Below are 11162 nucleotides of genomic sequence, written 5' to 3' on the forward strand. Positions count from 1 at the left end.
ACTGATGTCACCCTCGCTGTCTCCAGCAGCAGCAGCAGCAGCATCATCCCCACCCGGTACAGCTTCTCCAGGGGCTCCTTCTCCTTCCCTGGGGGCAGACCAGGCTCTCAGGGCTCTGCCCAGGGCCCCAGCTGTCAGGGAACCAGGACAAGCAAAACCAGCTGGGATGGCGGCCACCAGTGCTGGGCAGAGCAGCTCAGCTCCAGCACAAGGGCTGCGTGTTCCCATCCCATGACCCCGGTGCTGTGACACTGGCAGCACAAAAAACTCTGGGTTCCTTTGCTTCTGACTGCCAAGGCACATGTGGAGTAGGAACTTACCAGGGCTCTGGATCAAAGTGTGCCTGTGGCTCTCTCCCTTCTTCTATGGCAGAGGAATATCCCACATCCAAGGATCACAGAACAGGTCTTCCAGTGTGGGTCTGTCCAAGGAGTTCACGGATAAACACCACCTGATCAGGTCTTTGCACTCTGGGGAGAAAAAGCAGAAACTGAAGGTCAGCCAGAGAAGGCTCCTGTCTGCTTTGCCCCACTATTCCCATTCCCAGGCCATGCTGGATGTGCTCAGAGCTGGGCCTAAACTTTCCCATCAATTCCCTTTTTTGGAGGAGAGCAGGACATGTGCCACCTCCTCAGCAGCTGCCAGAGCGGGATGCCCACGACCCCGCTGCTGGCTCCCAGCACTGGCATTCCCCCCGTGCCCAGACAAGAGGATCCACCTTGAGAGAGCCGTTGTGGCAGCGGGAGCTGGCCCCAGCTGAGGTTCTGGCCCCTCCTGAAAGGGTGCTCCCCGCAGACCATCTGGTGCAGCAGGATGCCCAGGGACCAGACCGTTGCTGCCTCGCCATGGTACCAGCCAAAGTCGTTCCATTCCGGGGGGCTGTACGACAGTGTTCCTATGGAATACAGATGGAGTTCATCAGGGGGATGCTGCTGCTCCCAGAGCCTGGCCCCAGCATCCCTGCACCTGCGGGGGCTGCATCAGGGGCACACAGGGTGACCACTGCCCTCTCGCCAGCACCTGGGACTTGTGCACAAAGTTAGGGTTGGAAAAGAAGCCTCTGGTGCTGGAAGAGGGCAGCCCTGGCTAGGCTCAACCATGACATGCAAAGGAAAAACCCACTCCATGCTGGGGAAAAAACCTGCCCATATCCTCCCTGCCTGCATTGCCCCAAAAATATTATGAAGCCAAGGGAAACAGGGCGAGTGGAGCAGTCCAAGCCCTTCCTCTCATCTGCACACCAAAGTGGCTGGGGCACAGGTTCCGCCCTCCCTCTCTGCTACCCCCACCCACGGGGGGTTTGGTCGGGCTGGCTGCCCCAGCCAAGCCCCAGTCCTGGGCAGAGTGGCTGGCAAAGGCTGCCAGCAGGGCTGGAAGATGGCTGCCCACCCAGCCCTGCTCTAAAGTAACTCAGCTGAAGACTCAGTGCCCTGACTGGCAGCAAAAGGGAGAATCCCCGCTGCCACAGCCAGCTTGGGCTGGGAGATGTTGGGCCATGAGATGTCAGCAGCGGGAGCACAGCCCTGTGTAGGCTCACCTGCAAAGTGAGTGTAGACTGTGTCCTGCAGGTAGGTGCCACAGCCAAAGTCAATCAGTTTGGCCTGCCCGGTGTCCAGGTCAACCAGGATGTTCTCTGGCTTGATGTCCCTGTGCAGGACCCCGCAGCTGGTGCAGTGCCGCACGGCCTCCAGCACCTGGCGGAACAGCTCCCGCGCCTCCTCCTCGGGCAGGAACCGCCGTGCCCGAATGAAACGCTGCAGGTCCTGACACTGCTCTGGCCGCTCCAGCACCATCACGATGCAGTTGGGGAGCTCGAGCCACTCCAGCAGCTGGACCACACCGGGGAAGCCAGTAGACACCTTGGTCAGCAGCACAACCTCCAGGGGTGCGCTGGTGCCGTCGGGCTGCGGAAGGAGCACGACGCCGTCAGTGGGGCCGATGCCGTGCCGGGTCTGGGGAAGCCCTCAGCCAGCCCGGGATGCTCTGCGCCCTGCGCTGGCCCCACGCCCGCTCTCCCTCGGGGCGTCCTGGCGGCTCCCACCGTGCCGGGCCCCGGCTCATCCCCGGCCGGCAGCCCCGGCTGCTGGCCCCGCTCACTCACCAGCTCGCCCCAGTGCCGGACGCGGTTCCGTGGCACCCTTTTGATGGCCACCTGCAAGCCAAGGGCAGCAGCGGGGTGAGCTCGCTGCCCGTACTGCGAGCCCCATCCTCCGCTCTCCGCCCTCCTCCTCCTGCATCCCCTCCTCCTCCTGCGCCCGCCGCCGGCCCCGCCGCTCACCGGGGCGCCGTCCGAGAGCCGCGTGGCCGCGAAGACTCTGCCGAAGCCGCCGCGCCCCAGCAGCGATCCCAGCCGGTACCGCTCCTGCAGGGCCTCCTGCGCCGTCCCTGCGGGCGGGACGCGGCTGTCAGCGCTCGGCCCGGGTCCAGCAACGGCCCCCGAGCGCCCCTCACCCGCCCCGGGCCGGCCATGCCCGGGCGTTCGCTCCCAGGAACGCGGCACGGGAGGCTCGGGGCCGGCGGCCGCGCTGCCGAGCGGCGGAGCTCGGGCCGGGGAAGCCGCAGTGGAGGCGGCGGGAGCGGCCGCGCCGCGTGTGTGCTCCGCGGGCCCCGGGAGAAGCCGGGGCCGGGGCCGGCGCCGGGGCTGTGGCCGGGGGCGGGGCCGAGGTCGGGTCGGGGGCCGGGCTCGGGCCAGGCGGAGCCGAAGGGCGGCGATGCCGCCCCAGCCCCAGGCACTGATGTCCGCCCAGCAGCGCCACCGCCAGTACACCCAGAGCCGGGCGGAGGCGAGACCGCGGCGGGACGGCCGGGGCCGGGCACGGGGCAGCCCCGCCCGGGGCCGGGGGCGGGCCGGGGGCATGGCCCTGCCCTGCAGGGGGGAGGGAGGAGGGGAGAGGAGAGGGACGCCGGACAAGGGACCCCGAGAGAAGGGTGCCCGACAGCGGGAAAGGGAGAGAAAGAGAAAGAAGAAGAGAAAGAAAAAGAGAAATAGAAAGAGTGCTTAAAACTATCTGTTTGCTGCTGCTGCTGTCGCCGCTGCTGCTGCCGCCGCTGCCGCCGCTGCAACTGAAGCACCGGGGCCGTTCGTCCCCGTGTCCGTTCCCCGCTCGCCCCACGAGCCCCACGTTCGAGCCCCGCGCGCCCCGGGGACAGCCCCTCCGTCTGCCCAAACACGGGAACTTTGCAGCCTTGAGCCCAAATGCAGAGCCCTGACTCCTGCACGCTGGCACAGCGATCCCCTCGCTCGCTGCTGGGCATTGTCCTTGCTGAGGGGCAAACACTGTCGGGCCACCTTCCCTTGGGGTAGGATTCCCACCTGAGCCCAGCACTGCACTTACATCTCCAGTGTTGCTTTGCAGTAAAAACAGGGGAAGGAAAACTGTGTGTGGCTCATGGTATTTTAGTGTCTAAAAATCACTACGTCATCGATCTTAGAGATGAGATGCATCTGGAATTACTGGGATGCAACATGAAAAAGGGGAGCATAGAAATAGATAAGGGAAAACATCTTAGATTGTTTCTTTCATTTTCATTTTACTTCTGGAAAGCTGTTTCAGTTTTCCAGGAATCTCCTCCTGTCTGCTCTCCCCAAGAACCTCTCATGGAGAACGAGGTCAAGTTTCTGTTGCAAGATTTTCCATCAGGGAATTATGCCACATGTGAAGTTTTCATTGTGACTGTTCTGGTTTAGGGCAAATTTTGGGAGGAAATCTCCAAAAGGGGTCCATCTAGAAAGCAAGTTCAAGCGTCCCCTCCCCGACTAGTTCAGGAAAAGACTTCCCTTGAGAAAAGTTAAAAACCCCAGTTTGTTTAACAAGTAAAGTATTCACAAGCATGAAAAATGAATAATATTAAATAAAACCTCGGACAGTGCTGAAGAGATGGCAAATTCAGAAGGTCCTTTTTGTGGGTTGTAGTTGGCTCCCTCGGTCTCTTCTAAGTCCCTCTGGTGCTGGAATGCAGCGTCCCAGAGCTCGGGGGGCCACAGGTGTGAGCTGCTGCTGTCGGTGTTTGTCTGGGTTTTCAGTCCAGAGCAGGTGTAAACAGTTCCAAGAAAAAAGAAAGTCACAGTCCAAGGAACTTCCCTGCCCCAGCTAGCTAAAAAACAATTGCTAGACATGGGCTGTGAAGGCATCAGGAAGTTTCCAAGTCTGAGCACTGGTGGTCTCAGCTAACACCAGAGCTGGATGGTGCTGGAGCCAGAACCTGCAGATTTCCAAATTTTGGCTTTCTGTGCCAGCAAATCGCTGGACTTGGGCTGTGCCAGCACTAGGAAGTTTTCAGATCTGGGCACTGGCGTTGCCAGCAAACACCAGATCTAGGTGATGTCGTTGCCAGTGATAGAAATCTGCCAGATTTGGGCTCTGCTGGCACCGGGAAATTTCCAAATCTGGGTTCTGGTTACATGAAACGCAAGATGTGGGTGGTGCCAGAGCCAGTAGCGGGAAGCTGCCACAGGTTTTGGATTTCTGTGCCAGCAAATTGCTGCACTTGGGCTGTGCCAGAATAGGGAAATTTCCAGATCTGGGCACTGGCAGTGGCAGCAAACAGCCCATTTCAGGCTCCAGGCTCCAGGCAGGACTGTATCTGGATGCCTTCCTCTTTGTCTTCCTTCTTTCCTTCCTTATTTCTTGGGATCCTGCGGCCAGCAAACTCCAGATTGTGCAGTGCTGGCAAGGGGAAATTGACAGGTTTTAGCTTACTTTGCCAACAAATTCTGGACATGGGTGGTGCCAGAAGAGGGAAATTGCCAGATGTGGGCACTGGCAGTGCCAGCGCACACCAGGTCTGGGTAAGGAATGTGCCAGCACCAGGAAATTGTGAAATGTGAACTTTCAGTGCCAGCATATTGCTGGAATTATGCTGTGCAGGAACCTGAAAAATTCTGGATCTGGGCACTTGTGGTGTCAGCAAACACAAGACTGGGTTGCTGTAGGTACCAGGTATTTGCAAGGTTTTGGCTTTCTTTGCCAGAAATCACTAGACTTGGGCTGTGCTGGCACCGGGCAATTCCCGCATCTGGGCACTGGTGGTGCCAGCAAACACCGGATCTTGGCATTGCCAATGACAGTAGCAGGGAATTGCCACATTTTGGCTTTCTTGACCAGAAAATTGCTGGACTTGGCTCTGCCAGAACAGGGAAATATCCAGATGTGAGCACTGGCAGTGGCAGCAAACACCAGGTCTGGGCACCTGTATTGGCATCAGGAAATTGCCGGATTTTGACTCTCTGTGCCAGCAAATTGCTGGACTTGGGCTGTGCCAGGACAGGGAAATTTCAAGATCGGGGTGCTTGTGCAGCAAACACCAGATCTGGGTGGTGCTGGTGGCAGCACCGGGAAGCTGCTGGGTTCTGGCTTTCTTTGCCAGAAAATTGCTGCATTTAGGTTTTGCTGGCACTGAGAAATTTCCAGATGCTAATTTTCTATGCCAGCAAACTGCTGGAATTAGGCTGTGCAGGCATCTGAAACATTCCCGATCTGGGTACTGGGGGTGTCAGCAAACCCAAGATCGGGTTGCTGTAGGTACCAGGTCTTTGCTTGGTTTTGACTTTCTTTGCCAGCAAATTGCTGGACTTGGGCTGTACCAGAATAGGGAAATATCAAGATCTGGGAACTGGCAGTGCCAGCAAACACCACATTTCAGGAAGGACTGGATCTGGACCTGTTCCCTCCCTGCCTCCCTCCTTTAGCAAGGTGCCAGAGGGGCTGGACAGCAGCCAGGCAGAAAGGGACCTGGGGGCACTGATGGACAGCAGGCTGGACATGAGCCAGCAGTGTGCCCAGGTGGCCAAGGAGGCCAATGGCTCCTGGCCTGGCTCAGGAATGGTGTGGCCAGCAGGAGCAGGGCAGGGATTCTTCCCCTGTGCTCAGCACTGCTTGGGCAGCACCTTGAGTGCTGTGTCCACTTCTGGGCCCCCAATTTAGGACATGGAGGGGCTGGAGCGTGTCCAGAGAAGGGTAGCAAGGCTGGGGAGGGGTCTGGAGCACAAGTCCTGTGAGGAGCAGCTGAGGGAGCTGGGGTTGTTTATCCTGGAGAAGAGGAGGCTCAGGGGAGACAAGGCGGTTTCAGGGCACAGGCTGGACTTGATGATCTCCAAGATCTTTTCCAACCTTGCTAATTCTGGGATTCTCCTGAACTACCCTTGGACCAGTTGCAGGAGGAGCTCTAGGCCTCCTCTTCAGAAGCTCCAGCAGCCCAGGTCCCTCAGCTTCTCCTGGCAGCCCCAAAGCCCATCCTGTCAGTCCTGCAGAGCCTCTGCAGCTCCTCCTCACTGCCCAGAACAGGGAGCCCCAGAGCCAGACACAGCAGCCCAGATGTGCCCCCCTGGCCTGGGGTGCCGCTGGCAAGGGAGCAGCACCAGGCACTGCAGGAGCCTGCAGACAATTGATCTGAAGGCCAAAGCTCCTTAGCTCCTTCTGAAAGAGCAGGAACAGTTCCTCATTCCAGAGTGGTGGAATGCTGGGCACCCCAGCTCCGGGTGAGGACTGGACACAAGTTTGCTCCCACTGAGTGCTGGGATGGGTTCTGCAGGAGCTCTGGGCTCCTGTGCTTGCCAGGCACAATGAGGAGAGAAGGAGCCAAGTGCACTGATGTGGGAAATGGGTTTGTAGAAAGTTTTTAGAGCCTAATAGAAGGCCCACAAAATATGAATCTGTATATAAATCTTGAGACAAGGAATGCTAACTTAAAATTTTCCATGGAATAGGACAGATATTGTTGATAGAGTAATGGAGCTAGAAAAATATTTCTAAAGATGGCCTTGCAAATAAGACTTTGGAAAAACAGAGCTATGAAAGATGCATTGTAGTGGGACCCACAAGGGGTATTTTTAAATAATTGGCTTTAACGCATCTACAACATGGCATGGCAAAAGGCTGAAAGACCAAGAAACACTTATAATGTAAAATATTTAGGAAGTAGTTGGCTTCTGATTGTGATGGCGTGAATGATAACATCTGTATTGTCTCACCCTTCTCATGAGACTGAAAATGGAATAAAAGTTTTTAAAACACCTCTCAGTTGCCCCATCTCTAGGTCAAGAAAAGAGTATTATCCAACACACTGACACACCTTTGCCTCAAGCATAGCCCAGCCTGGACCAAACACACTGAAAGGTTTCCCCTGTGGCCCATGTCTCGAAACATCAGGTCTGCTGTTTGACAACTCAGGTTGGGTTTGTGTCAAGGAGTTTCCTCAGAAATACTGGGTTTGTCTTCCTCTGTGCCTTCCCCTCAGCAGCCTTGGGGATGCTCCTGTGTGAAGCCATCTGTCTCACACAGTTTCAGACAACTTCAAACAGGATACTGTGCAATAAGTCGTCTCCTCTAAAGTGTGCCAACAATCCCTTTCCAGCAGTGGGAAATTATTACTGATAGATGAAAGTGGAAAACCCCCAACAGTTTATTATCAAACAGAATCCCCCATGACACGCGTTCCAAGAAGGCGCCGGGGTCTCTCTCGGAAGAACAGGAGCTGTCACGGAGCAGTTCCAGCAGCTGATGGAAGCTCGGGGACTCATCCGGTGTCGGCTTTCTCCCACGGCAGAGCTCCATGGGGCGGGCAGGGCAGTGAAGCAGCTGGGCTGGAGCCCCTCGCTGCCTTGTCTCCCCGGCGTGGCTCAGCCCACAGACTCTCGGGCTGGGAGCGGGGCCGCTCCGCTCCTGCCGGCACCGTGTCCCTGGGCTTGGACAAACAGTTTCCTGCCAGGAGAGCCCTGCACACTGCTCCACAGATCTTTCATAAAGGCCCAAACCAACTCCAAACACTCTGTCTGCAGCAGCTTTGCACAAAGGGCTGCAGCAATCCGGGACAGCTGCAAGTGAGTGTCGGAAGGCTCTTGTCTTGTTCCTGACAGCAGAATTCTTGATGATCTGATGCAGTTTTATTCAGATGTAACATGAGAGCGGAGGTTTTTTGTTAAAATATTTCATGATGAGTAACAAGCCTTGGGTGCATGAGGTACAGGACTGACATGCCAAAGCATGAGCATATCCTCCAAAGTGGCCAGTTTAATTGCCCATTTTATTACTCTTGTATTTACTCCACACTAATAAGGAAAACCAAGCTCTGCTTGGAGGCAAAACAGGCATGGGATACACTACAGTCCCTCGCAGGCTCAGCAGGGCTGGCAGTGACACAGCAGGCCGTCTGCTTCACTGTGAACCACTACAGAGCTGCGTCCCAATGTGGTTTAGGTAGCGTGGTATAATTAAGAGCTCCCTTTCTGCAGGAGATACAAAAAGGAGATCCCAAATGATCTTCTGCAAACAAGGTGCAAACAACACAGCTGCACTGCTGTCCCGGATAAATATACATACAGGTGAACTTTGCCAAAGCAGTGCATCATTTCCCAGTGAAATACATGACCTCTTCTTACCTATGGAATTGTGATTGAAGACACCTGTGAGCCAGATCTGTGGGAGATTGCAAAGGAGCAAAGCTTTGGGATTTGGGCACACTTCTCTTGGTTTCTTTGCTCAGGCCTTTGGTGAGCACAGAACACACCTAGGTAGAAAACCTTTGACTAGACAGGATCTTTTGGATCCATTGTCCCCCAAACGTGTCAATGTGTGGCCCCGTTGTAATGCCAAGTAACAAAGAGCAGCACAGATGACACAAAGAAAACATGGCCAAAGAGGAATAGGAGAGGCCCAATGAGGAAAGGATGTGGTGAGACACTGGCACATTGAGTGAGCTGCACTCCCATAATCTCTAGGCTAGCAGGTCCTGGTCTCACTTTCTCCTTTTGGTTTTTTCAATTGTGTTTATTTATTTACTATTTTTCATCATCAAAATAAAATAGCTAGAATTAAAAAAAAAAAACCTCATAAAAACTTAAAGACAGAATCAAAAGACATTAATTCAAAACGAACCCTAACCCCAACCCCAACAACAACCCCAACCCTAACCCTAACTGGGGTCGTGTTTTCCTAATTTTCCCCATTTTTCCCCCAATGTTTCCCCACCGTGTCTCGGATTCCCCCCCGATATTCCTTCCGGGGATCCCCGGCCGTGTCCAGTTCTTTACCCCGATCCCGCCCGGCTGTGCCCGGTTCTTTACCCCGATCCCGCCCGGCTGTGCCCGGTTCTTTTCCCCGATCCCGCCCAGCCGTGCCCGGTTCTTTTCCCCGATCCCGCCCGGCTGTGCCCGGTTCTTTTCCCCGATCCCGCCCGGCCGTGCCCGGTTCTTTTCCCCGATCCCGCCCGGCCGTGCCCGGTTCTTTTCCCCGATCCCACCCGGCCGTGCCCGGTTCTTTTCCCCGATCCCGCCCGGCCGTGCCCGGTTCTTTACCCCGATCCCGCCCGGCTGTGCCCGGTTCTTTACCCCGATCCCGCCCGGCTGTGCCCGGTTCTTTTCCCCGATCCCGCCCGGCCGTGCCCGGTTCTTTACCCCGATCCCGCCCGGCCGTGCCCGGTTCTTTGCCCCGATCCCGCCCGGCCGTTCACGGCCCTCACCCGTCCCCGTGCCCGGGCCGGCCCTGGGGCTCTCCCTTGCTGGCCCCGGGCGGGTGCGGGAGAGAGAAAATCCAGTAAAATGGAACAAAACCAAATCCAACCGTGCGGGGTCTCGGTGGGGTTTGGGGTGCACAGCTGGGATTTGGGGCGTGCGGGTGGCACCTTGGGCTCCCTCCCGGGTGGGGTTTGGGGTCAGCTGGGGCCGGTTCGGGGCTCCCGTCGACAGAGGAGCCGGGCCCGGTCGGAGGAGTCCGCAGGGGATTTGGGGGCAGCTGAGCTGGTTTTGGGGGAAACGGGGGCATTTTGGGGGCTCCGAGATGAATGCTGGGATCACCTGGGGGCATTTTGGGGCTCCCGAGTGGGTTTTCGGGGCACTTGGAGGCATTTGGACAGTCCCGGAGGGATGCTGAGCTGAACTTGTGGCCGTTGCAGCTCAGCAAGGAAAGAAAAGGTAAAACAGAAAGCCTGAAAGCCAGGCAGAAAGAAATTCCTAATTTTTAACCCCAAAAATGCCGGTTGGAGCCCTAAACACTTCCAGATTTTCTCCCTGCAAGGACCCAAAATTCCCATTTCCCCCCCTTTCTCAGGCCCTACAAATGCAGGATTTTACCCCAAAAATCCGGAGATCCATCGCTGAAAGATTCGGGTTTTGAAGCCCAGAAATGCCGGGCTTGAACCCCAAACAATCCGATTTTGAACCCCAAATCTTCCCCAATTTGTTTCGCCTTCCAGGGCCCAAAGGTCCCGGTCTGGAACCCCCAGAGTCGCGATTTTCAAGCCAAACATTCCCAGGTTTTCACCCCCAAAATCCCCACCCAAATGCATGCCCAGAACGGGGGGGATTGAAGCCCAAAAGCCCCGACTTTTCGGGCCGGAGTTCCGGGAATTTCCCGCCGAAATGCCCCGGATGTTTCCCGCCAAAATGCTCAGGGCTTGCGGGCGCGGCAATGGTGGCGGCGGGATCGGCCCGGCTCAGGTTGGGGGTGTCCGCGGGGGGGTTGGGGGGAATCGGGGGGATTCTGGGGCTGCTGGGGGGATCGGGGCGCTGCCAGGCCGGTTTTGGGGTGAATCGGGGCCGTTTCTGGACTCGCGTCGAGCGCGGCCGAACCGAGCGCGGCATAGGCGGCGGCGGGAAGGGGGCGGGGGGGCGGCGGCGGCGGGAGCGGCCGGGGCGGGGCGGAGGTGTCCGGGGGGGATTTTGGGGGGATTTGCGGGGACTCTGGGACAATTGGGGGGATTTTGGGGCTCCGAGGCCGGTTCTGGGGGGGATTTGGGTGGGTTCTGGGCTCTCATAAGCGGCGCCGAGCCAAGCGCGGCAGAGGCGGCGGGGGAGGGGGGGCGCAGCAGCGGGAGCAGCCGGGCCAGGGTGGAGGCGTCCGGGGGGGGATTTAGGGGGAATTGGGGGGGATTTGGGGATGGTAGCCGAGGCTGGAGGGGTCCTGAGGCGATTTTGGGGGTAGTTGAGGCTTTTTGGGGGGAACTGGGGGGGGGGTTTGGGGCTCCCGGGTGAGGTTTTGGGGGGGTCCGTGAGGGGTCGTGGGGGTCCTGGATGGGATTTGGGGAGATGGGAGGGATTTTGGGGTGAATGTGGGGGATTTGGGGGCCGGCAGGTGAATCTTGGGGGGGAATTGGGCCATTGTGGGGGTCCCGAGTTGCTTTTCCCAATCTTTACCCCCAAGTTCCCGATATTTCGGCCGTCGGTCCCT

The 11162-nt window shown here is 57.4% G+C and overlaps 1 protein-coding gene across 1 annotated transcript; it reads right to left on the bottom strand.

Annotated features, from left to right (window-relative positions):
* Positions 1–363: 363 nt before the first annotated feature.
* Positions 364–10576, bottom strand: LOC131562147 (serine/threonine-protein kinase pim-1-like). Its single transcript, XM_058811716.1, has 6 exons — positions 10394–10576; positions 2279–2866; positions 2102–2152; positions 1538–1904; positions 719–895; positions 364–470 (listed from the first exon to the last, which is right to left on the bottom strand). The coding sequence occupies exons 1-6, from the start codon at positions 10574–10576 to the stop codon at positions 364–366; spliced, it is 1473 nt and encodes a 490-aa protein (XP_058667699.1).
* Positions 10577–11162: the final 586 nt, after the last annotated feature.

The sequence above is a fragment of the Ammospiza caudacuta genome, chromosome 10 (assembly GCF_027887145.1).
Source record: "Ammospiza caudacuta isolate bAmmCau1 chromosome 10, bAmmCau1.pri, whole genome shotgun sequence".
Classification (NCBI taxonomy): domain Eukaryota; kingdom Metazoa; phylum Chordata; class Aves; order Passeriformes; family Passerellidae; genus Ammospiza; species Ammospiza caudacuta.